At 44.3% G+C, this 26,240-nt stretch overlaps 2 protein-coding genes across 4 annotated transcripts; both read left to right on the top strand.

Moving 5' to 3' along the window:
* The first annotated feature begins 32 nt into the window (after positions 1 to 32).
* kmt2ba (lysine (K)-specific methyltransferase 2Ba) lies at positions 33 to 23,201 on the top strand. Of its 3 annotated transcripts, XM_040189418.2 has the most exons (37): positions 160 to 537; positions 2,381 to 3,854; positions 3,968 to 4,134; positions 4,332 to 4,424; positions 4,912 to 5,068; positions 6,689 to 6,971; positions 7,118 to 7,179; positions 7,320 to 7,556; positions 8,117 to 8,211; positions 10,387 to 10,872; positions 11,113 to 11,217; positions 11,504 to 11,617; positions 11,751 to 11,897; positions 12,046 to 12,138; positions 12,244 to 12,361; positions 12,452 to 12,565; positions 12,880 to 13,067; positions 13,222 to 13,323; positions 13,506 to 13,616; positions 13,809 to 13,885; positions 14,093 to 14,274; positions 14,506 to 14,591; positions 14,836 to 14,970; positions 15,120 to 15,278; positions 15,443 to 15,560; positions 15,675 to 15,753; positions 15,900 to 16,060; positions 16,174 to 16,335; positions 16,476 to 18,801; positions 19,054 to 19,182; positions 19,309 to 19,421; positions 19,719 to 19,844; positions 20,010 to 20,262; positions 20,372 to 20,482; positions 20,663 to 20,746; positions 20,859 to 20,988; positions 21,350 to 23,201. In XM_040189418.2, exons 1-37 carry the CDS (start codon positions 235 to 237, stop codon positions 21,623 to 21,625), a joined length of 9,156 nt encoding a protein of 3,051 aa, XP_040045352.2. In that variant the 5' UTR covers positions 160 to 234; the 3' UTR covers positions 21,626 to 23,201. The 3 variants fall into 3 exon arrangements, with proteins under 3 accessions (XP_040045353.2, XP_040045351.2, XP_040045352.2); XM_040189419.2 differs by lacking the exon at positions 10,387 to 10,872 and having other exon boundaries at positions 33 to 537; XM_040189417.2 differs by having other exon boundaries at positions 33 to 537; positions 10,387 to 11,217.
* Positions 23,202 to 23,542: 341 nt separating this feature from the next.
* On the top strand, positions 23,543 to 25,366 carry LOC120826853 (trypsin-like). The gene is made up of 5 exons (XM_040189424.2): positions 23,543 to 23,617; positions 23,778 to 23,925; positions 24,172 to 24,425; positions 24,754 to 24,890; positions 25,045 to 25,366. The coding sequence occupies exons 1-5, from the start codon at positions 23,578 to 23,580 to the stop codon at positions 25,192 to 25,194; spliced, it is 729 nt and encodes a 242-aa protein (XP_040045358.2). The 5' UTR covers positions 23,543 to 23,577; the 3' UTR covers positions 25,195 to 25,366.
* Positions 25,367 to 26,240: the final 874 nt, after the last annotated feature.

Below are 26,240 nucleotides of genomic sequence, written 5' to 3'. Positions count from 1 at the left end.
ATGGGTGAGATTCATTTTATGTAAATGGGACAATGGGACAGAGTGGTGCCTCGGCTGGGACGGAATTGGGCGGGTAATGTGCAGCATCGCGTCATGTGGGGCAGAAGTTCGTTTTCCCATGATGCACTTGTGATCCCTTTCTATCTCGCGCCTTTGCGTCGGCGCAGTCCATCTTGCCTCACATCGCCGCTGTCATATTCTGCCAGCTCGCCGTCCGTGTTGTTGTAGTAAATAATGGCGGCATCGGGAGGCGGATTATCATCTCCCGCTGCCGTGGCGGGCTTGAGCGTTCAAGCGCCGGCCCGGGCTCGCTTCCCGGGTCGGCCTTGCACGGTTCGCAGCAGGCTGCGGTCGGAGAAACGTATCAAACGCGGAAGGTTGGGCTCGGACGACGGGGAATTGCCTGCCGAAGGGCCGAGGCCCGTAAACATCGGCCTTGCGTTGAGCGAGGACCCGGCCCTGCTGCGCCTGCTCGGGGTGGCGGAGAAGCACAGAAGGCAGAGAGATGCGGGCTTCGACTCCAGTAACAGTGAGGAGGTGAGTAAGCCTACTGTCAGCTGGGATTCTTACAAGACGCTTTATGCGGCATATGTGTCCGTTTATTCTTTCAAATGAACTGCATTTAAATCAATCCGTTCTTTACTTTCTAAAGTATTGAAGCTAACGTATAGCTAACGTTAGTTAGCGGTATCCGATCACTAACTCAAAATAGGCTTCGTAGCTAGCCGCCCGCCTTGCTTACCTTAGTGTTTCGGATGGGTTAACCGGTAAATGTTTCTTCATGTTGACTATTCAGATATACATTTTTTATGTTCTGTTTGAAGTTGCGAACAGAGATCTGCGTCAATCCACTAGAGTTGCTTTGCAACGATCATTACCCAGGAAGTTTGGCGGTAAGATCGCAAGTGTGAACGCGTTTTGTTTAGAAACGATTCGATGTGGGTTTTATTTTTTTTTCCTTCATCCCGACACATTTTGTTGAGTTCGTTGAACTTCCCACACTGCGCTCACATCCACGCGTTTATTATCTTGTGGTGAAAACGTCGCTGCTGCTAACGTGCCGATCACTTTCTCCACGTTGTGGCGGTCAGCTGATTGCTCTTTGTTTTGAACGTGTGATGCAAACAGAAACGTTATCTTCGCGTTAAAATGAAATGAAAGTTTCTAATCTGGATCCCGCGTTGAAAGGTGTGAATGTCAACAAACGTATCACTCCCACCCTGCATTCATATTGAGATTTGTGTACAGGTGAAGTAAAGGAGGAATAAAAGCTTCCCCAACCTTTTACTGTGATTAAGTACGTTTGTTTTATAAAGATCAGGGTTTCCTGATAATGGTCACGATGCTCTAAACATGAGCACTTTGTGTTGCTTTGCTTGCATAGGCTTTGTCCCGAATTATGAGTTATTGCAAATCAAGTATTCTCTGGATGAAAGACCATCATGTCAGCAGTTCTCTAGCAATGAGCCACTAAATGTGTGTGTCCGTGTTGTACTGATGAAATATTGGTTTTGGGGATTGCTGCTCTTTTGGGAATTTAGTATTGTTCTTCTGTTTATTTTAGGATGGTTTTGGCTTGCTTTTTAGTTTTGTGTTAGTGTGAGATCTAGTTTTACTTTCTGTATCTGCTCTAAAATGCAGACTAAAACTCAAAATGGTATTTTGTCCGATTTTATTTATTCGTTCCCATTTATTGTGAGAGATTTCGTTTGACCACAAGTCATGCTCTGAGCCTTTCTTCCTAACTGGTTAAAGCTGGAGTCATAATGAGCTCTTAACTATTTTCGGCGAACTGATACTAGAGGGCTTAAATCTACGTCCATATTTTTATTTTCAACTTTTCTTCATAAAAGTGTGTAAGATTCTCTTACAAGATGCTCTCATTGCACCTCCATCCAGATAGGATGATACTGCCAAATCAAATTCAATCTTCTTTATTAATCTCCACGATCGTGGCTTAAGTCTCTGACTTCACCTATGCGATCGCTGTAGAGTTGACTGTAACAGAATCACATGGCTCAAAGTTTTGGTGCGGATCATTAAACCTTTGGGGCGTTGGCGTTTGAATTTCTAGTACTCTGCGTTCCATGAAGGATTGGGCAGACATGCAGTGTTTTTAGTTCCTTTGTAGCTTGATTGCTACACTCCTGATTTATTTCAGAGGAAATATTTTTGAAAATCTCCCTAACAGTGAGACCCATGCCAAAAGGGTGCACACTGCTCCATGTCCCGTGTCAAAGTTTCCTCTAGCAAGACACCCAACCCCTAACTGCTTCCCGGGTGCCTTTTTATGCAGAGATACCTGTCTGTGTCTTACTTTTGAAAGCGCTCAAATGTGTAATTTCCATTCAACGGCTGTAATTTTCTGTTTTTCTTTTAGGAGGAATTTTTCGCTGGATTTGGGACCTCAACAGTTTCTCCACAGAAAGCTCCTCAGGCTTCGTTACTCGGCCAAGCAAAGCCTCCCCAAGCTTCAGGTTGTTCTCTGGCAGCAACGCCTCTCATTGGAAATATTATACCCAAGAGCCCACAACCGTCCCTTATTGGGAAAATTGTACCCCGGATCTCAAAAGAAGACCAGGGTATCCAAGAAAGCCCAGAAAAGGACAAAAAAATACCCAAGATGGTAATTAAACTGCACGGCAGGCAGGTGGCGCTCCCTGCGAAAGCCAAACATTCAGGCGAGCTGGCCTCAGGTGAAAAGAATAGTACAAGATCAGATCACTTTATCGGGAAAGCAGGAAAATCAGCACAGTCACGCAGGAGGCAAAACCAAACGGCCGCTACTTCCGCCGGTAGCACCAAGCAAGCTGCCGCGGTCCGAGAGCGAGGCGAGGTGACAGCGGACCCGGACGTGGACCAATCACAGCCAAAGAGATTTGGGCGAGGCATGAGAGGGTTTCGAATTGGGCACACAAGACGCACGTCTCAAGCAGCCGGTCTGTCATTTACGTCCTTTCACAAACGGCCGAGAAAGCGGATGGCTAAGGGTACGGGTGCCTCTCCGGAGGCCGGCGCTGAGGCCGCGGCCCAGAGTGGCGAGGAGGCAGCGATGCCCCTGGCGTGCAAAGCCACACACTCCTCTGAAAAAAAGACTCACAGAAGGCGCAGATCTTTGTTTGGGCACAAGCGAAAGCAATCGAGAATCCCTCCAGAATTGAAACCTCCCAAAATCCGCCGTAGACGCACTAGGCATGTTTTCTACACTTATGTGACGGAGCCGATTCCAGCCACACAGACAGTGGACGAAAAGCAGCAGCATGGGCCAAATATTGCTCCATTGGAGGGTGAGCCGAGCTCGTTTCCTAAAGAAGTCCAGACAAACTCCAACTCATCCAATCCTGTAATGAGCGCACGGTCCTCACGCGTAATTAAAACGCCAAAAAGGTTCCTGGATGAAGAAATGATTTCCTTTCCGAAGGGGCCTCTGTCAACATGGCTGAAAAGTCAACAAAGGGAGGACGGGAAAGCCAGTCCGTCGGGCCACGAGTTGAGCTACGAGGACAACCTGCTGCAGGCGGACAGCGAATTGATGTCCGCGGCCGACAGCCCGTCTGCACCCTCTAAGTTTTCATCAAAGCCCACGCCGGGCACCAGTCACCTGGAGATCTACAAGAACCTCAAGAAACTAACCTTGAAGCTAGCAGAGGAGAAGAAGAAAGGCCACTCTGACGCACAGGGGGATCATGCACATCTCGGCGAGGGTTTGACCTCTCACGTCAGGAAGAGACGGCGGTCAAAGATCATGATGGAGGAGATGGACTCTCCCGGCGTAGTGAGAAAACTAGCCGTGTCGCTGGACGCCAACGTGAAAGGGCTTTCACATCTGCCGTTGGGAGATACAGGCAACAACAGTAAGACTTGTTTCCTTTTGTGTTATTGTTTCTGAAAATCTTGGTGGTCGTAGAAAATGATGGCGTTTGCTTTGCACATCAGTGTTTACACATTGTTTACACTGTAATTTAAGATGAAGCAGGAGGCGTTACAGCGGAATGTCCCGAGGGATTAGAAGTCAGCGGGCCCAGCCATCGAATTGGTCTCAGTGGAGCTAATAAGACGATGCTCCACCTGCTGAAGAAAGCCAAAGTACAGCTCATCAAGATTGACCAGCAAAAGCAGCTCAAGTTGTCACAGGTAAGAGTCCAGTTAACACTTAAGAGATGATTAAATAACTGCCCCCCCCCCCTCCTGCTGGTTCTTATGACTACACATAGCAACTTTTAACAACTTGTTAAAAATCTTCATAAATCCATCAATGATCCAGAACTACGATTCTCTTATTTTAGTCTTGTACATGAAACCTTGTTTTTCTCCATCGTCTGGTGCGATAGTTGTGCTCCGGAGAATCACGGCTGCCAGTGAGCGGAAGGAGGAGGAAGAGGATGAGAAGAGTTGCCCTTTCACCCAAAGACATCTGTCCTCAGGTAATGCTTTCAACTTCTTGGTTATACAAAGAACCATTGAACACACAATGTAAGGGTGTTCGAGGGGAAACTCCTGCCTTTGCACATGAAGCAGCGGCAAACCAGCCTCAGCTGCTGCTGTGTATACGCAACCCGGGAAAAACATTAAACAATGAACGCAAGCTGATTCAAAAGACACAGAACAGAACCGTAGAAATATATTGATTTGTTTTGAACTTTACAATTAAAAATAGGCTTCGTATCATATAGGTCTTGGCAATAACTAAAAATTATTATTTATTGCCTTTCAATGTAATAATATTGTGATAAAACCAATATATTGACATGATCCATAATCTTAACTGCTAGTAATATGCCCACTATTTGGTTATTTTGGGTGATTGTGTTTTGTAATAAATTCTTTATATCACGCTTAAAACGTCACCATCATTTGTTTACTGGCCAAATATTTCTGCATTTCACCATATGTTTTGTTTATCGCATGCAGGAGCAGCCGCTCGGCGGTCCGAGGATCAAACACGTGTGTCGGGCAGCGGCCGTGGCTTTGGGGCAGCCTCGTGCCACGGTGCCCGATGATATCCCCAGACTCAGCGCCCTGCCGCTCCACGAGAGGGAGGGCATCAGCTTTTCTCCCGCTGCAGAAGGTACAGTGCGTCCACGTCCCTGGTTTTCAAGCAGAATATAGAAATGAACTTTTCTGAAGTTGTGCAAAGAGGAAAATGAGCACATCAGTGCATTTTTGCATTGCACTCTATATCTACTGTGTTTGAGGTGTAATGAGAATTAAGTTTTGTCAAGAAAATAACAATTTACTAGTTTTTGTTGCCTTACTGTAGGCAGAAATTTTGGTTGCAAAATATTTTTGTATCCAATTGCGGGCTGTTGCACACTTATAATCTAAGAGTAGGAAAGCTATTGATGACTGTCTATTGTGCTGAATGAAAGGCACTTAAATCCTTTTCATTCAGCACAATCAGACCTGTAGAAAACACTGTCGAAGTTCGATAATTAATGAATTTTTTTTATTGGTCCATCCCTGTTTTACGACTATTTAAAGCCACGTCAATTCTATTAATTATAGTTTATTGTTATATACTTATATAGAAATGTTTAAAAAATGTAATATAAGTATACAGTACCAGTTCAAAGTTTGGGCACATTTTCAAATTCAATCCAATGAGAGTGTGCCCCAACCTTTGGCGTTCTGCAGCAAGCCATATCATCCTTACTGTTCTTCTATCCTATTCTATGAAGTGGCATTATATGTGCTAATTAAAAAACCTCTTCAATGTAAATGTAAGCTCCTGAACCCTTCAAAGACCAATTCAGAAGCTCACAGCATATTGCAAAGTGTGAAGCATCAATGTATGCTGTGGGTAGTTACTGCTACCCTGAAATATTGGATATTTTCTACTGTTTATGGCCATGCTCTCAGGTAGGTTCTGTTTTTCAATCCAATTGCTCCTGAATGCTTCATTAGCATTTCTGCCAGTTTTTGTTTGGCAAAGCTGCTCTGCTTATCTTTTAATGTAATTAAAACATTCTCCATCTAAAAGTATTTCAAACCGGCATAGTTAAGCTTTTGCAGCACAAAAAACACAGCCCCGAGCCCCCAAACAAATATTTTGTTAAAGAGTCCAATTTTGATAGCTTTTGGCAAATGTAACCTGCTGAGCGCAAAACATAAAAACTGTTTTTGTTAGCGCAATGTAGTTGCAACTAAGATATTTGCCAGCAAAAATATCTTTTTTCACACACAGATTAGCCACCGCTGTTGGAAAGCTTTACCCAACACTGGTCGAGTGAGCATCACTCAGTATGAGGTGAGGAAGTGCCGTTTGACAAGTAGTCTCACTGCCCTGAATTCTGTCTCCAAATGAACACATCTAGTGCTGGTCGAGAACAGGGATCCCTACACAATGTTATTCCACCCACATTATTGGTATTCCAGTAGTGTCCAACTCTTAACGATGTCAGGTAGTGGGATTTACAGCAGGCAACAATGGATTTGTCCGACTCCTCATGTGTTTGCCCACTCGCTTAACTTTAGTTTATTTTCAACACTTCAGGCAGCCAGTGGTTACTTGTATCTGTGGAACCCAGACAAAAGACCAGTAAATGAGTGTATTTGCACCCTTCAATCACAGCAGTTAGATCTGTCTCCCGCAGACCAAAAAGTATGTGTTTTCGTTGGCATGACTTTAATAATGATTGAAATGTATATGGTGGCTCTTTTACCCATCCGCTCTGTCTCCTGCTTGCAGATGTGGCAGAAGACGACGATGACGTCTCTGATCAGGACAGGACTCCGTGGGTTGTCTCTCAGGAACACATCCAGCAGAGGAGGAGGAAGAGGAGGAGGGGAAGGGGGAAAGGCCTCCTGTTCAGAAAGCGGAAGCCCCTGAGTCGATATGCGCCCGGGGGAGTGCGTGCACGGCGCTGTGGGAGCTGCAAAGGCTGTTTGATAGAGGAGGACTGTGCAAAGTGTATCAACTGCCTTGATAAGCCCAAGTTCGGGGGCCCCAACACCAAGCGTCAGTGTTGCGTGTAAGTTAAATTAATCAGAAATTCATGGGCTCATTTTACTATTACGATTTGTATGTTTTAAAGGCAGTGGCACAGAAGAAGTAATACTTCCTCTTTTTTCTTTTAATAAACATAATAATGATATGACCGTTTTATCTCCCACCCAGATACAGAAAGTGTGAGCGGATTGAAAAAGCAAAGATTGAGCGGGTCATCCAACCAATTAAACGTATGTCTTTCATTTATTAGATAATGCTGAATGTTTAATTTTCCTACTTGTGCTTTGATTAATTCTTTACAACAAATTCAGAAACGTATCAAAGTGGCTAGTCTGTTAAAACGATGAATTCTGTGTCTCCCTTTTGTCAGTCCACTCCAGGCGCTTTGCTGGCTCCGTGTCGAGCAGTGACGATGCAAACTGGAATTTCGGCGGCGGGGGATCCTCCTCAGCGGTGCTTGGAGTCAGGAAACCGTCCCTGCGTAACATCACACCTCGCTCCTACAGCAGCCTGCTCAAGTCTGAATCTGAGGAGGAAGACGGAGATGAAGTAAAAGCAGATGATAAATTGCCAGTCAAGACAACTGTAGCGTCAGCTTGCAAACAAGGTAACTAGAGCTCTGTTTTTGTGACACTGACCTCTGTGCTTCTTTTCTCATCACTGTGTGGGTTTTGCAGACGGTGGCTGGAAGATTTATGATGTTCAGAAATGATTGTTTATTTTCCATTTATAAATATCAGTCAACAGAACCATTTTCTCTGGATTACAGTTGTGTTTCCAGCATATTTTCTTTTCTGACTTGAGGCTTTTGTTGCATTAGATGATATAAGCAAATAATTCTGGTGTTACAATTGTGTTTTGGAAGAACTGCATTTGGTGCAACGGAGGAAATAGTCAACGTGAACGAAGAAAAGTAATTGTTACAAAACTAAAAATAGAATAAAATGTGCAATGCAGTTTAAGAGTGACAAAATTTGGCAGCAGCAAACAGAAAAGTATTTCATCTGGATTTAAATGAGCTGAGAGGCTTTCTAGGACTTTTTTCCACCTTCAAAAAAAGAAATTGAACTACTCTCACAAAGGCACTTCTCCGAAAAGCATTTTTAGAAGTTGTATCCATTTATTAGAATCAGAATTTTGTCTCATCTATTTTTCTCGCTCCCCAAGATGGCGGATCGCTGCGAGACGAGCCTCCAGCTGAGGCGGTGAAGCCTCGCCGTCCGTTCTCCAGAGGGGCCGGGGGCAGACCCAGAGTTTACAAGGTAAACACACCCAACAGATTCCCCTCCTCACTTCTAGCGTCCCACCTGATCAAACCTGGGTTAAATTGTACTTTTTTATAAAATATTTTGGTAGTCATTCCATTGATGAATTTCTGTTAAAATTCAATGATGAAAAATCATGTTTCTCTAATTAAATTTGTTCGTTTTTAAACTTTAAGTGACAGTAATCCGCAATATAGATAATATAAATAGTCCCAAGTAGCACTTTGCCCAGGTCTGTGTCTAACTTTTTTTTCACATTTTAATTTGATCATCTTTGTTGGAATGAGTGAGTCTAATCTTTCAAATTCACCCTTGCTCAACTTATGTTTTCTGGCTTTTTGCTTTCTCCTTCATATTAAACACTTTGCATGTGCTTGACCAGAGGTCTCCAGACCTAATGAGCTTTAAAATGTGCAGTACCAAAATCAAAGGTTTGGAGAAAGCAATGCATGTTGCATTTAGTGCCATCTAGTGGTTGCTCATTGCAGCCCTGAGCATTTTTATGACTTCATATGTGCTCACACATCATCACAGAATTATGGTTCACAACAGGGTTCATGCCCGAGACTTTGCATCATGGGGGCGCCGACGATTTAGATTTTAGAAATAGTGGGAATATTGAATAAGGAAAATGAGATACCATAACTGGATGTTATCACTTTAAATAATACTTTTTCTCATAAAAGTAGCAGCACTTTATATCGGTAACAATAATCATTAACAAAAGAAGTGAACTTGTGTTATTTTTCTTTGACACGCAATGCTTTATAAACCTGTCATTATAATACTACTACCACATAACACCACTATTTTCAATGTTGACCGCGCTGTTTGCTAAGATAAGCATAAATTGTTGCTGTGCCCTTTGACTCTTTGCTTCTGCTGCTTCCAGCTGGCTTCTATATTTCAAATTGCATGCATATCCAATCAATCATGCCAATTAGCAACTGTTTTTTTATCCACTGTCAGTGCTCTGCCAGTCTTTTTTTAACATTTTTTAAATATGCATTGCTTGAATCCCTGACATTGTTTATAAAACAAATCCCTGATATTTATGCACGAACACAGCTTCCAAGTGTTGAATTTATCTCCATCTGTGTTTAATGCTTATTCTGGTTTTGACATGTACCCATGCATACACCTTAAAAAAACTTCTGAACATCGTGGCGACAGCCTGCTGCTCTTCATTGACGATTGACTCATTGGTTTTTGATGCAACAATTTAATAACTCCGCCCTTCACTCATCAGCAACGAGGTTACCATATTTGGAAGAGGAAGCAAGTACAAAAAATCAGCAACATGCGTCTATAAAAGTGGACGTGGAACTAAAGCAACAAGTGGCTTTTCCTGCTTTCACCCAATTGATGGGCTTTTCTTTGCTGTCCATGGTTGTGAACAGCATGATGGTGTGCGCAAAAGACATGCTTGGACCTTCCAAGGGAAAACACATTTCTCACAGGTTATTAGTGAAGACCCCACTGTTCAGTAAATGCACATTTACGATACAGAGGCATTTATCTAATTGGAATAAATGCATGAATGTAACCAGTCAATACCTTAGGAAATGCACATATGATTATCTGCATGTGCTGGTCAAACCGTACCCACCTAAACACACTGTATGTGCATGTGGCAAAGTCTTGACTAAAGCGGACTTAAGTCTTCTGTATGTCTCCTTTTAAAATAAAAGGCCAGTTTAACACAAATAACATTTTAAAGATCATTAGAGAGCTTTGTGAATTATGATTCTACCTTATTCTTCTAGCAGTCTTGCAGAAATGCATGACAACGCGGCATCAAACTTGCACAGACGAAATACACAAACCTTTCCAAAACACACTGGGAGAACTACATTTCTACTCATTTATCAACCTGCGGTTCTAGCTGTAGTGACAGGAAGATATTAATCTATATTTTCTAATGTCTTTCACATCAAAGAAATATATAACTACTTTTTGTGGTTATCTGGCTGTCTTTAAACACTTTAATGTGTCTCTGCTGTGGCTTCTTGCCTTTTTCCTACCTTTTTTTTTCTTTTTTAAAAGTCCTAGCACTTCTCTCCTTTTCTGTCACTTTGACTGCTTCCGGTCGCCGCCTGTGCATGCCCCTAGTATTCGTGTCACTTTGGTACCTGTCGTGCTGGTTGGCTTAGGCAGTCCCCTCCTCCACAGGAACAGGAGAACAAGGAGGAGATGGAGCCCCGAAAAACTTTACCAGAAACCAGCCCAGCCAGAAGCCCAATGCCGAAGCTGCAGCAGCAGCTCCAAATACACTTACACCGTCTGCCTGATTTTATCCTGCAGTCTGCTGTGTCTTTGCCAAAACAGAGTCCGCAGACTCCGGATCAGCGTCTTTCTCTGTCTCGTCCACTATTGTCCCATTTTATAACTCCCCCGGCTATTTCACATTCAAATTCCACACCAGCGAGTCCCCCGCAACGGGCCCGGCCTGTAGCGCCCAGCGATTCTGCACTTCCACCGCAAACTAGGAAAGACTGTACTCAGAAATCGTTGCTGTTACGTTTGCACCGCTTACCCAAGACCTTGGTGCAGTCAGCCCTGCATCTCCACAAATGTATGTCATCGCCATCTCAACAACATTCCCAGTCCATACTGCACTCCGCTCCGACAGAGGCGTCGTCCGAGTCGTTTTTTCAGGTACGGTCTCAGGCGCAAGACCCAGATGTTTTGACTGAGACCCGTAGAGCTAACAAAGAGAAAACCGTACAAGTGCACCCTCAGAAAGTCGATCCACACACACAGTTACAGGAGGGCAAGCAAGAAGAGCAGAAGGACAAACGGGTCGATCAGCCTGAAGAGGACGAGGGCGCTTCTGTAGGAGAGACGGTGCTGGGAAACTGTCTCGCGACTGACAAACCCTATGTCCTTCGTTCCCAGAATCCTGCAGAGTGTGCGTCAGTGAACACCCTGACTGGGTTAGCTAACGGGTTTCCCCAAAAGGGCCTCTTGCAGAACAAGTACAAGATTCGCGTTGATTTCAAGGTGAGTTTCCCTCTTGGTGTAGGTTGTTTTTTTATGTTTTCAAATTAACTGCATTCATCTTGGGGTTAGAAGTAAACTGGACTTGCTCAGACTGCATGTGTATTATTGTGACTTATTGAGGACCAGCAATGTAACTAGTCGTAGTTACAGTATCATAGTGAAGGTGCTTTAATTTGTAGGCATTTTGAGGCTACTGAAGTTACTGAGCTCAGTCATCAGAATACCCAAGACATGACTGAGCACTGTGCTGATACTTTAGTTCTTTCTCGTTGCCTTGGTTTACCAGGAGGACTGTGCTGTCCAGAACGTCTGGCTAATGGGTGGGCTCAGCGTCCTCACGTCTGTCCCTTCGACACCACAACCTGTCTGTCTGCTCTGCGCCAGCAAAGGACGTCATGAGGTGATTCTTTACCAGAGCTCAAATAGTGTTTCTGACACTAACATTTTACATATTGTAACTTCAAGCCTAATTTTTTTGTGTTGGTGCTCTTCAGTGCCAATAGTAACTTCTTTTTTCATCCTGCCTCCATTAGATGATATTCTGCCAGATCTGCTGTGAGCCTTTCCACAGTTTCTGCCTCTCACCGGATGAGCGCCCCCAGAAGGAGAACAAAGAGAACTGGTGCTGCAGACGCTGCAAATTCTGTCATGTCTGTGGCCGCCGAAGCAAGAGCACAAAGGTATACAACCCAGCATCACTAAGAGAAGGACGTAGTCTGGAGAGGTGTACAAATGTTACATGTTTAAGGAATAGTAGTGTTCATTTATTATCATGTTTGCAAATGTATGCTCATGATGTGCACCATTACTGTACTTTTTCCCTTCTAGCCAGTGTTACAGTGTCGGAGATGCCAGACCTCCTACCACCCTTCCTGCTTGGGACCAACTTACCCTAAACCTATGAACTGCAACATGCCCTGGGTAATTATTGTGGTGGCCATAAATGTCTAAATAAATCCCAAAGATATCCAGAGATGAATCTGCAGGGGGAAACATACTTTATGTGACGTCCTTGTAATTGTGCAGGTGTGCATGACATGCATTCGGTGTAAAAGCTGCGGTGTAACTCCTGGAAAGACTTGGGACTTGGCCTGGAACCACGAGCAGGATCTTTGTCCTGAGTGCACTTCCCTCCACAAAAAAGGTACAAAGCACTTTTTTTGTGGAGGCTAAGTCTGATTTTTGCATGGTTCAGTCTTTGATGTGACTGATGCAAGATCTCTATCTACATCAGGTAATTTCTGCAAAGTCTGCCACAAATGCTACAACGACAACAACCAACATACGCAGATGATTCAGTGTTCAGCGTGCAGCCACTGGATTCACTACACCTGTGAAGGACTTTCCGGTGAGTAACTGTTTAGTCATTGAATAAAATGCCGAAGGGAACCAGAATTTCATTCCAACCAGACACTAATGACTCTAACAGCATCTTAGGTTTCCGTATACGGAAGAATATGAACATTTCTACTCAGAGGATTAATCAAACGTTGAACCACGAAACCTCTAACTGTTACAAGTAAAAGATCACTAGTGGTGCATATGTACCTTTCAAATATGTCTTCCTTATTATTACTTATAGTATTACGTATAACATAATAATACTCGGTCTATTCTTAAGCAGACACATTTTGGAGGTTATGTTTTTGATTGTCATTACAGATGAGCTCTTTGGGTTACTGTCAAGTCAACCAGAGGACTCTTTCACCTGCTCACTCTGCAGCGAGCACCAAACCGAACGCAGCAGCTTGAAGGAGGAGCTGCAGAGTAGGCTGATAGCCGGGCTGGAGGAGGTACTCAGTGACCTCCTCTCCGCCAACACCACGCAGCACCTCCTTCTGTGTAGAGTGGTGAGAACTTGCCAATGGCACATAGATATTTCTGTCATTCTGACATTCCCATCGAGTCATTCTGATGTGTTTGGGTTTTCTGTACTGTTTCTGGTCATTTATGCCAGATAGCAATATTAGTCATCTCATGCAAACTGTTATTTTTGTTTTTCAGTGTCAGGAACCAAACAACACACAATCTTTCAGGGAACAGCACCCAGTGTGTGATCTACAGGCCATGGAGAAGAAGTTTAAAAGTGGTGGCTACGCTTCAATAGTGAGTGTATATTCTTCCTTATAATCACTCTATACAGACAGTAATAGATGAAATACAGCAAGTGCTGCAACATTAGGCTGAGAGAAACCGATATAAATGATAATGAAATCACTTATGTAATTCTAAAACCCACTCATGCGAGATGTTTTCTTTGAACTCTTTTCCCATTCTTGCTTCCTCAGAAAGCGTTCCATTCTGATGTTGTCTTCGTGATGAGGAAGTGGTTGAAGGAGGAGGAGCGTCTGCCTGAGGACCAGAGACCGACCAGTATGGCCAGGGCCTGCTACGTCAAAGTAAGCTTCCCTCCCACATCTCCCACGGTTTGAGTTTGTTTTTAGAGACCAATCATTTCAATGGAAAGTCCCCTTTACTTTTCAACTCCAGTTTTGTTTTTTTATTGTCATCTTTGTCTTATTTGACGAGCTGCAATGCGAGGCTGTCAATACACGAATATTAAAATGTGTTTTTTTTTTTTTTTCTTTCAGTTGATTGCGCAGGTGTTCAATGGGTTTCCTCCCAGCTTTCTGAAAAAGTGCAATACATTCTCCCTTGAATTCCCTAGGTAATTACCATTTGCAGTAACCTCAAAGTTATTCCCGCAATATCTACACATTATTATTCCCTTGGAATGTATATTGAGCTTTTTTTTTTCTTAGTTGATGCTTTCGGCATGTGTTTAATAAAATACAGCTAAAGTTGCTACAGTAAAATAAAGTTGTCCTTTCTGACGCGGTCTTTTCTCTTGCGGGCCGTATCCTTCGCTCTCTAGTGGGATGCTCCCTGAGGCCGTCCTCCCTCCATCTAAGGAGCACAGCTATGCGCAGTGGCTGGAAAGGACGTATCAGCCCAAAGTCACGAGGGGCCAACTGGCGGGTAAACCGGACTCTGTGATGTCATCGGTCACCACACAGCAGCCTGACGTAGCACACAACCCCCCTCTGCTTTCACGCGGTATGGAAACTATTGCAGCCCGTATTATTTCTGCTGACAGATGTAATCTTTGTCAGAACCTTTGCCCGCCCAGATGATGTGAATTGTTTTTTAGTAGGGAAGGATCATTAGCATTTAATCCTGATATTTTAAACTATCGAATCACACAGATTACAGGTTTCTCTGGACTGAGCCATGGGTAACATGGTTTGTAACGTGTACATTTTTTCATTTGGTCACTTATTTCTCCAGGTGATAAGAGGGCTCTGAAAACAACAAAGAGTGAAGATATGAGGCAGTGTGCTCTGTGTCAACAAAATGGAGACTATGCTCCAAAGGTGAGTTTGACTGATTTTATTCCACAAAGGCTGCATCTATAATTTTTTTTCATTATCCACGAGTCTGCAGATCCGTAACGCATTAGAAAGAAGTAAAACAAGACACCATTACTTCATTTTTATTTTTTACCAACAGTTTGTTTCGATTAGACTTGTTTCTAAGGATCTGCATGTCATCTTACTCTATACAAAATGGTCAATCTGCTGCTTATTGAGTGATGTAAATGTCTTTTCTTCCCGATAGGATGCAGGGCGGCTGCTGTACTTGGGGCAGAATGAATGGGCCCACATTAACTGCTGCCTTTGGTCTGCAGAGGTGTATGAGGACAATAGTGCTCTTTTGCAAGTGCACAGCGCCGTCTCAAGAGGGCGACACCTGGTAAGATACGACCAGGAAACTAAATCTACATTTATCGTAGCTATTTGCCAAGATTGGCACATGCTCTGTGATCTGTGATCTACCCGTGTGAACGGAATAGCATACATTATATGAGTAAAGTAACATTATTTGTGTTGTCCATTCTGCAGCGGTGCGATCGTTGTGGACAATCCGGGGCGACTGTGGGCTGCTGTCTTTCCACCTGCCAGAGTAATTTTCACTTCATGTGCGCTCGTGCCCAGAACTGTGTGTTTCAGCTGGACAGGAAGGTGTACTGCTTCAATCACCGGGATCTTGTCAGTGCAAAGGTATAGACAGAAAATATATATTCTATTTGTATTATAGTTCGAGGTTAACATTTTTATCCAGAGGGGGGGAAGCATTACTCAAATTGTTTACTCACAGCCGCTGATTTTACCTCTACATTGTATTGATTCATGTTTTACCGTACTCCACTACCTTATCACACTAGATGGTGACTGGGAGGGGATTTGAAGTGCCTCGAAGGGTATATGTGGACTTTGATGGGATCAATCTCAGAAGAAAGTTCCTTACAGGCCTTGACCCAGATTCCATAAACATGACCATAGGTATGATTTTTGTTGTTGTTTTGAGCCACGTGATCCTGTACAGTGTTATTGACTACATACGTGGGAGCAATGTTACCGCTGCAACTTGTAACCTTTTGTTTCTTTGTCTTGCAGGTTCTCTGCAAATCCAGAAACTTGGTGTGTTGTCTGAGCTGTCATCAAATGGGAGGATGCTGTATCCTGTTGGTTATCAGTAAGTGATTATTGTCCTTATAGAACTGGTAGCATTGTCTCTTGGTATGTTTCTCAGAAAACCCCAAATAATTTTATATCTTTGGTTTTCAATGTAGCTCCTTTTTTGTTTTACATAAACGCATTATTCTTCCCTTCCTGTTCCAGATGTTCTCGGTTGTACTGGAGCACTGTGGATCCCCGCAGACGTTGCAAGTACACCTGTAAGGTAACCGAAGTGACCACACCTCTTCCTGGTGAGGAACAAGATCCAAAATGGGACAAAGAAGAGAATCACACCATCGTCCACTGCCCGACGCACCACAGAGGTCAGCAATTTTCTTTTTAAATTGAATGCCTGGCTTACCGACAGGATGCACATACGTTTTAATCGGTTTCTATGAAATGTCAATTTTGCAACGTGACACCTTTTTTTTGCCAGATATGGATTCCCCGAATCGCTTAAGTTCTTCTTCCAGCCCTATAAAGTCCACTACTCCATCACCCGAATCTAAACACCTCCACACACCTGGATCCAAAAGTCCAGGTTACACACAGACCAGGAGACCAGCAGGAGGATCATCCCGACCGCTTCCATCGCCAGGTAAATCGTTTATGTAGTTCAGGGAAATCATTTTCCTTCTTAGTTTTGAATGTTAAATGGTTCCCATCATACTGTATTCTTAAAGTAGACCCAATAAATATACATGCCTGTCTCTTCCTTACTGTTGTTTAATCTTTCAGGGTCAGCTCTTCCCAAATCGCATCACATCCTGACATTGAGGGACCTGGAGGACCCCCGTCGGCCCCGTCGGCTCTCATCAAGAAGCCGCTGCAGCTCCTCGCCAACCGACAGCGACCCATCTGTACCGATGACCCTCCGCTCCGGTGGCACCGTCCACACCAGATGTGCCCTGTTCAGCTCCCCTCCAAGGTCATCAAACCCGGGTGCGGTCTCACCGCCGCTGTCGCGACAAAACTCTGCGTCGCCGGTCTGGAGCTCCCCGCCTCGGTCCAACTCTAGCATTGCCGCAGGGTTGTCACCTCGAAGAGGAGCGATGACTCACTCCCCTAAAGGGAGGCAAAACTTCAAAATCACCACTCCAGTTTCTGCGGAGGTTCCCCAAGACTTCCTGGCATCATCTGAGGCAGAAGATGCAGCAGTGGCCACAACCAATGGGATCTCACTGGCCCCGGATAACCTGGAAGAGGAGGTAGCTCACCTGATTGCCCAGCATCTGCCCTACACTGTGTTTGATACCGACACCGAGGTAGCCGTGGCCTCCATGCTGAATGCTAAGCTCGAGTTTGATGAGGCTCTGCTCACGGAGAACGTGACACTTCACTGCGGCGCCCAAGGCGGGAGAGGAGATGCGGCAGGCATAGCGCAAGATGTGGAAATGCATGTAGATAACCGGGAGAATTCCGAGGATGAGGACTCAAGCCATTACTTGAAATTTTCACGCACGGTGGTGCGCGACGCAGCCGGCAGCTCAGAAACCTCAGAGCCGCTAACTTCAACACAGTCAATCTCACAGTTCGATGGAGCCGACGGCGGGTCGGAGAGTGATGAAAGCGAGGTGGTGGACGACGAAGCAAAGGACACCGAACAACAGGGAGAAATTAAGATTGAAGCCAACCCCGACACCTCTTTTAAACGGGTAACGGTCGCCCTACAGAGGTTGGAGCCCATCTACACGGTGCCAGCTGAGCCAGACTTTCAGGAAAGTTACCCGCCATCTGATATCCTTGAAGAAGATTATGGAGACAATGAAATGTCATTTCAGGATGAAGTGGTCCCGATGTGCTCTGAAACACCAGTGCTTCAAAATGCTGTGTTTTTGGACTCCACCACAGGTCATTTTGTTTCTTCTGATGATGCCATTGCGGTGTGCCCAAATATGGTTAAATTTGGCCTCAAAGATGACAGTAGCTCATCTACTGACTCCGTTGAAGCGTTTAAAGATGATTTGAATGACCCCGACTACTCGCCAAAGAGTCCTCCGGTTCCAGAGGCCAAAACCAAAAAAACGCCCCCAACTCAGATGAAGGCCATCGTTGTGAATACAAAACATCCGGTATCAAATCTCAAGCGCTTGTCGCCAAAGCCGTGTCTTCCGCAGCAGCGCAAACTCAATTTGATGTTGCCCCCTCGACTCGTTCAGACCGTACACAACGCATCGGCTGCCACGGTTTGTGCAGTTCCACGCACAGTCACCGCCCCCATGGTGATCAACGGTTTGAATCTCCCCAACCAGCCTGGTGCCTCGCAGGGAAGAACCATCGCCATCCGATTGGACAACTCGAGGACGGGAGGTCAGCAGCAAGTTGTGATTCAGAAACCAGCTGCGGCCGCCGGCGCGCCCCCGGCTCCCGGGCCTCAGGTCCTTCTAGTCAACCGGCAGGGTCAGATTCTCATCAAGGACCCGAGATCAAACACCTACCAGTCCCTCAGTGCAAACTCGCCTGCCTACAACAAAATAAGCCAGATTGCCAAGATTCTCCACAGTGGCAATGCCCTGCAGCGCTCTGTCCCTCGTGTTATAATCAAGCCTCACGCAGGCCTCTCGGTCACCAACGCCCAGTCTGCAGGTAACGCAACGACATCCGACAGAAAGGTCCTTTTTAAAGTCGTGCCTGTGAACAGCATTGCGACTCCGGCTCCCCCATCTCCCATCAGCGTGCAGAGTGTTCCTGAAGCAACTTTCTCCAGCATTAAAGAAAGCACCGCCCAGGCTATTATCGACAGAGCCATGGCGACTCACCGTGAAGAGCCAAAGACCAATCCCATCATCCTCAGTAAAACCATGCGACCAAAGGCTGGAGTCGGAAGGCCATCCCAGTTTAAGGAATCCGATGTGTCAGACCAGTTGCCGGCTAAACCCTTAGAGTCCCCCAGTGGTTCCCTCGATGAACCCAACTCCTGCCCGCCACCAACACCCGCTTCGTCACGCCAACCTGTGAGAATCAAGAGAGTGTCATCGGTGTCTGAGCGGTCCTCCAAGAAGAAATCAAAGATGGACTTTTTGAGGGATCCATCAAGTGAGCTGGGTGAACGTGATGAAATCAGGTATTCAACAATTTGATTCTTCTGTAGTTGTATTTTTTGCTGTTTTCATAATTGAGTGTGTGATTAATTAAATTGTCAGCGTGGTGTTTTTCTAAGGAATCTTTTAACGCTGTCTGCATTATTTGAAACCTTAAAAAAAAAATCAATTTTCATGCTCTTGATCATGATTCTTGGAACGTCCACTTAACAAGACCCGCTAATAGATGTGTAGACGTTTTTGTCCTCTTGACGTTTCTTGTTTAATTCCAACAGGCCGAGTGGTGTGAGAATGAAAGCTCCAACGATGTCGGGTATCCCCGATGTGGAGCAGGAGAAAATGTTGCGTGAGCCTGAGCAGTTGAGAATCACTGCTCCGCCGCTACCACCGGCTACACTCCCCAGGTCAGTGCAGGTTTGAGCTTCCCTCGGGAGGAGGCCAAAAAGGAGTCTGCCCATACACTATTGAATTGTGTTCATTCTTTTTTCGTACTAACTTTTTAAAAATAATTTGTTGCTCTTTCTACTCAGGCATCTTGCGGTTGAGAGCCCCCGTGCACAAATAAACACTCCGACTCAGGGTAAAACACACGTGTGGGTCAGTGCGTGTCATGGAGACCTCTCTGAATGGGGACCATATTCAGGTTTGCAACTAATTTATTTGTTTGGGTGTCGATTTGTTATCACCAGAGCAACATTGACCTGAATTATTTTCTTAACACTGGCTTCTGAAAATTACAAATTACAGGTCATTTAGCTTTTATCCAAAGCGACTTACATTACACTTTAAACCCATGGCTTTTTACATTTTGCCCGGGGAGCAATTAGGGGTTATGTGTCTTCCTCAGGGACACTTCAACTTGAGACATGGGGCAGCCGGGACACAATGAAAACATTTTTTACTTCAGTATTTTACATTTTTGGTTCATTTAATTCTACAGGTTTTAGCTCCGATGAAGATGCATCTGCACCCAAACATAGAAAGAGGACATACATGAACCAGCCCCACTTGCGTTTTGAAATCACCAGTGATGATGGCTTCTGCGTTAAAGCCAACAGCATTGAGGGTAAGTTCTGTCCTTTGCTCTGACTATACAAACAATGGGGATGAATAGTCTTCTACGCATGATGGGTTTGGGCTACACAATGTTCTTAGAGGAGCAAGGAGAAGCAGTCAATTGTCAGCATGTCTGCCGTTTTGCTCTCACACACTCCTTCTCTCGTTCCCTCAGTTGCCTGGCGCGCGGTGATTGACGGCGTCCTCGAAGCTCGAGCCGGATTCCACCTGAAGCAGCTGCCTCTGGGCGGGATGAGCGGGCCGCGGGTGCTCGGCGTCGTCCACGATGCCGTCATCTTCCTGCTTGAGCAACTGCAGGGCGCAGCGAACTGCAAGCGGCACCGCTTCCGCTTCCACCGCTGTGATGACATCAAGGAAGAGCTTCCCCTTAATCCCAGTGGCTGTGCTCGGACTGAAGTCTATGCACGGTACATACATGCTTACTCTGAGTCATAACTGGTTGTTATGTCATCAGTTAAATGTTGCCTGTGACTTAAAATGCATCAAAAATGGATTTTCTTTTCTTTTTGTGAACAGGAAAGCAACCTTCGATATGTTCAACTTCCTGGCATCACAGCACAGAGAGCTCCCCGACATAGTGGGCCCCTTTGATGAGGAGGAGGATGAATTCCCACTTAAATCTTCCAGGTTAGAGGATTACCGTTGGGGCACCTCCTTGATCCTAACTGTAGTCTAGATTGCCATGACGGGGTTGAATGGAAAAAGTAGCATGCGGGCCAAAAAAGTGCACTATACTCTAAATGTTGTAATTTAGCAGATGCCATGTCCATTTTTGACGCCACCCTTTTTTCTGTCTCACTCTGACAGGCGAGCCACCAGCAGTGAGCTTCCCATGGCAATGAGATTTAGACACCTGGAAAAAATCTCCAAAGAAGCAGTAGGAGTGTATAGGTAATGGAAACACAAAAAACAACAAGAAAAGCATGAGATTTTATTATTATTGCGTCCAAAATTATTTGTGTTATGAAATGTTTTTAACTGTATTTAACTATAATCCTCCTAGATCTGAGATTCATGGTCGTGGCCTTTTCTGCAAAAGGAACATCGAGGGTGGCGAGATGGTGATCGAGTACGCTGGCAACGTCATTCGCTCTGTTTTGACTGATAAGCGAGAAAAATATTATGACGGCAAGGTAAGAAAATGGTGTAAAATAAGTATTATAAGTCCTCATAATGACACATATATTTTCTGCTTCTATTATCACGCATGTTTATTGTTTATTCCTGATTAGCTGAATAATATTGAACTAATCTACATGAGTTGCAGCCCTGCTTTTAGTGTGAAGCAGCAGCACTAATGAAGTGGGATGTAGGTTGGTTATTTGAATCTATTGCATGATTGCAGGCATTGTGAACGTAATAAGTGGGCCAATTACAGAATAGAAATACAATTAAGAGGCTATTGCATGAAAAATGCCGACCATCAATTGTATCAAAAACTCCCTCTGAAATGTGAAAATAATGAATGACTGGGTCGTTAAATCACTCCTTCAGGGCATCGGATGTTACATGTTCCGCATCGACGACTTCGACGTGGTGGACGCGACGATGCAAGGCAACGCGGCTCGTTTCATCAACCACTCGTGCGAGCCCAACTGCTACTCTCGCGTCATCAACGTGGACGGACGCAAGCACATCGTCATCTTCGCCCTGAGGAAGATCTACCGCGGCGAAGAACTGACCTATGACTACAAGTTCCCCATCGAGGACGAGAACAGCAAGCTCCGCTGCAACTGCTCGACGAGGCGCTGCCGCCGCTTCCTCAACTAGTACCGCACAACATGCCGACAGCCATCATGGTTAATGCACTTGAAATGACTTTGGTTGAGGCAACTTTCATCACGTGGCCATACGGGTGGCCTGCATCTACTGAAAATCTATACCAAGCTTGATTTAAGGAGTGATTGAGGACGGCGTGCGTTCATCTCTGTCGTCTGACCTGCTGGGACCCGCGACACAAACCAGTTGAGCCATATATTGAATCTTACAATGAATAATATTTATGTGATTTCAGTCGATGGTTGATCTGTCGAAGGAGGAGGTGCAATTAAAACTGCACTCTCGTGGGATTTTTGTACTGTTTTGCCATCTCATACAACACATTAGTTTTTTTTACATTACATTTTACATTGTCAGCTGGAAACTTGAGGCCAAACAACAGCGAGGAGGCAATTATCACCAGCTGGAAACGGTGCAATATAAAACAAACTATCTGATTGCAGCTATTACTCCATAAATGGGCATTTAATGTTATGCTGACAAATGTTTTTGTATATACAAGGTCACAGAGGAGCATTAGGAGAATTTATTCAGCCCCCTACTTTGACACAACCTTCTCCAGCAGCATTGGTGTTGCAGCAGGCAGCACATATTTGACTCTAGGCACCTTGTGTACGTTGTCGTTTTGCTACATTTTAACCCCAGTCTTCATATCATGGATGTCTTTGAGGGGACTCTGATATTTTAGATGCGGGTAACGGCCCTTACCCCCCCCCCACCCCCTCCCATTCCCGTCCCTCATTCAGTGAGTTGAAGGTTTTTACTTGCGACAGCAGAGGGATGTGGTCTAAATGCTTTTATCCTGCCACTAGTCCTTTCTCCACCTGTTCCTGTGTACTATTTGTGAATTTTATGGTCTATGAGGGCGAGTTTCCGCTGTGCAGGGTTTAAACTGAAGAGCGCTCTGCATGGTGCCTCATAAATCTTTGTATATTTGAATAATAAATGCATATCCAACAAGCTGATGGAAATAAATGTGTGTTTGAGCTTTTAGATTTCTGTTTAAGTAAATGCTAACTCATGGAAACTATTCCTGAGTTAATCGAAGTTAATTTTTTCCTTTTTGTGTTGAGGCTGCATTGCTCCCTCTTCCTCCTGTTTGTCTCACAGGTGTTCTACCTCAGAGGAATTTGTTATAGAGCAAGAATATTGGTGGTGAAAAACAACTTTCTCATTCTCTTGTTCAATCTTTCTAACCAACTTGTCTTGTTAAGACGTATAAGCAAAACTAAACATCAGTACTATTTACTACTAACAAGGACTTGCTATTATTCTGAAGGAATGGTCGGCATATTTTCTGTGCCATTTTCCCCTGTGTGCAGTCGCACCGAGCTGATAGATGTAGGTAGGACACACGTTTAGGTTTAAGGCTGAATGCATTGGAATTTATTTTAGTTTTTTTCCCCGGGTTGATGATTGACGCGCAAAGCTTTGTTTCTATTTGGCTCACTATGAATCCTTGCCTGTACATAGTTGTATAAAGAATTTCTAAACCTGTTAAATATTTTTTTTTTACCTACATTCCTTTTTTTTATTTATGTTCAATAAAACTTTTAAATGTTTCAAATGTGCCTTATTTCTTCCAATGTTTTGACAATATTAAAATATCACACTTTTGGTTCTTAAGTTCAGGTGTGCAAAGTCTCGTACCATGAAACACTTCATGCCTTTCACTGCCACAATGACCTCGATGTCTGTTTAGGAAACGTGAATATACAAAGTTTTTTTTTTTTTTACTGCTTTTTAAAAAGTTTCCCCAATTCTTATCAGGCTTGTCATCATTCAAGGTCTTGTTGCCTTCAGTCATATGGCTCTTTCCCAGAACATAGTTTTTTTTAGTTTTTTTTTTTTACTTCAAGACCTTGCGAAACATGTAAATAAAAAGGGCCACACAAGTCTATATAAATACTTGAACTTTCCATTACAATCAGAGATAAGTCACCATGAAGGCCCTGATATTCCTGGCTTTACTTGGAGCAGCGTGTAAGACCAAATTAAATTGGTCACATTTTGTTTTTTATCAACTTTAACTTTAACAAGATTTATTATTATGCACGTGTTTGCAGGACTATCATTTTTAAACCAGTTGTATCGTAATTCCCAAGCTTGTTCGTCGCGTCATAATTCTCTCACGTGGTTTCAGTTGCTGAGGATGAAAAGATCGTCGGGGGTTACGAGTGTCCCAGGCGCTCCGTTCCCTATCAGGTGTCTCTGAACGCCGGCTATCACTTCTGCGGCGGGTCCCTCATCTCCAGCCAGTGGGTGGTGTCGGCTGCTCACTGCTACAAGACGTAAGTCAACTCGTGTACTCCACAAGTCATGAAATGTCGAGGTGGAAAATAGGGGTCGGCCTGTGAAGTTTGTTTTTGTGAGCAAAGTGGAAAGTGAAGGTGGGGGGTGACGTGGTCGTGTCTTTCGTGCTTTGTGATTGCCACAACGGAGTCAGGTCATTATCTCCATGACCTGGCGATGATTACCAAAGTGCTCAGGAGTCGTCTTCAACCAAACAGGCGCTTAAACTTTCCCGCCTCCTCCAGTCGTATCCAGGTCCGCCTCGGCGAACACAACCTCGCTGTGAATGAGGGCACGGAGCAGCTGATCGATGGCGCCAAGATGATCAGGCACCCGCAGTACAACAGCTACAATCTAGACAACGACATCATGCTGATCAAACTGAGCCGCCCCGCCACCCTCAACAGCGACGTCCAGACTGTGTCCCTGCCCTCTCGTTGCCCCGAGGCCGACGAGAACTGCCTGGTGTCCGGGTGGGGCAACACCTCCGCCAACGGGGGTGAGTTGGGTCTGCGGGCCCGGGGGGAGAAGAGGGGTTGTATGTGTGGTCTCAATTGGTGACGTGGGGTGATTGTGCAGCGTTAAGTCATCGAAACGTTGACATGTTTGTTATCATGAGACTTACAATAATGTCACCAGGTTCTCCTGACAAACTCAGATGTTGGACTTGACAGAAGTGGGTAACAGGAAGCAGAGGAGTTTTTTCATCTTTGTGGAAGAGCCGTACGAATTAGCCGGATTAGTATATACCACATTATGTCCATGTAATTCACGTGGTATTTGCATATCAGTAGGTACTGTAACAGACTTGTCTTCCCACTCCACAGACAACTTCCCTGACAGGCTGCAGTGTCTGAGGCAGCCCATCATCGATGACAGGATCTGCAAAAATGCCTACTCCAACCTCTTCACCGAGAACATGGTTTGCTCAGGATTCATGGCTGGAGGTGCCAGCAGCTGCCAAGTGAGTCCAGAATCCAGTCCATAGTTTTCTTAAGGATTCATGGACACACATATATATCAATGTGATACAAACTGTTAGTTAAGTTCCATTGGATTCATAACATGCCATGGATTTACTCTAACCTGATACTTGTTCTTGTCTTGTTGTGTTGCAGGGAGACTCCGGTGGTCCTCTGGTGTGTAATGGTCAGCTGCAGGGAGTTGTATCCTGGGGTTACGACTGCGCCATGCAGGGACACCCCAGCGTCTACGCCCGTGTGTGCCGCTATAACAGCTGGATCAGCACCACCATGCGCAACAACTGAACACACCCGCACATCGATGCTTACAACACCATGCTCATTACATGTTATTAGTTTATTTAAAAAACACCCTTTGAATTAGTAATTCATACATATACACCTCAGGAATAACCTGCTCAGGCATAACATCCTGATGAATTGGATAAATTGAATAAAAATATTTGATCTATCCTCTGAATTTGTTAAGTCTTTTTTCATTGCGTTTTACTGTTGTCAAAACATCAGCAGGCTCTTGCTTTATGATTTTATATTTTTCACTGGTTCTGTATCGATTTTGGACTGACACACGGCCACCGCTGTCTTAAAATTCCCCAGAAATAAATGAAGGAAAGATGAACAGAAATGTTTTTGAGCTTTAATATTGAATCCCCGCTCATTGTACCATAGAAAGAGGCATTGCCATGACATACCTCTCGTACGTGGTAACCACAGGCACTTGAGTGAGACGGGAGACAAGCAAACTTGAGTAAATAAGCAATAAGGAATTCTTTGCATGAATTCCTTAGATGTCACTTTGTAAACATTGCTGTTTCTTGCTTGCTGGGGAAACTCAAAGAAGGAAGAGGCAGCAGAGGGCGTAGCTAAGCAGCCATATCAAACACGGAAGCTTCTATCCATATTTGCAGCAGGAACAGAGACAGCAAAGGCTTTCCATTTTCTTCTACCTTTTTTTTCTCTACTTGCCTTGCGAGGACATTAACTTTTACGGTGGATACTCACAAATGGCAATAAATGACACCGAACACAAGAGAGCTAATGATCTATTCAAAAGTCCTGTTAAAAAACATCACTTATGTTGTGTTCATATAATTACATGAATATATTTATCAATTATAGATAATCCACTTATGGTTGGACTGAAAAACAATTACACAATGGTTTTCTGTATAATTGTATACCACATGGACATGAATGGGATTTCAAGGACCAGCAGTAGCCTCCTTAAGTTGAACAATAAGCTACATATTGGGTCAAGGAAAATCAGGATCATTTTACATAATTTAGTATTTACCTAGTAAGTATTTTACTGCTTTTATATTATCATGGTA

Source organism: Gasterosteus aculeatus, chromosome 10 (genome assembly GCF_964276395.1).
Source record: "Gasterosteus aculeatus chromosome 10, fGasAcu3.hap1.1, whole genome shotgun sequence".
Lineage (NCBI taxonomy): Eukaryota > Metazoa > Chordata > Actinopteri > Perciformes > Gasterosteidae > Gasterosteus > Gasterosteus aculeatus.
The sequence above is the reverse complement of the archived record's forward strand: the minus strand, read 5'-3'. Positions and strand labels throughout refer to the sequence as shown.

Coding starts and splice junctions, on each gene's coding strand:
- kmt2ba (XM_040189417.2), top strand. CDS start 235: ATGGCGGCATCGGGAGGCGGATTATCATCTCCCGCTGCCGTGGCGGGC. Junction 12,139..12,243: donor TGAACTGCAACATGCCCTGG/GTAATTATTGTG, acceptor GTAATTGTGCAG/GTGTGCATGACATGCATTCG. Junction 12,566..12,879: donor CACCTGTGAAGGACTTTCCG/GTGAGTAACTGT, acceptor TTGTCATTACAG/ATGAGCTCTTTGGGTTACTG.
- LOC120826853 (XM_040189424.2), top strand. CDS start 23,578: ATGAAGGCCCTGATATTCCTGGCTTTACTTGGAGCAGCGT. Junction 23,926..24,171: donor GCTGCTCACTGCTACAAGAC/GTAAGTCAACTC, acceptor CGCCTCCTCCAG/TCGTATCCAGGTCCGCCTCG. Junction 24,891..25,044: donor GAGGTGCCAGCAGCTGCCAA/GTGAGTCCAGAA, acceptor GTTGTGTTGCAG/GGAGACTCCGGTGGTCCTCT.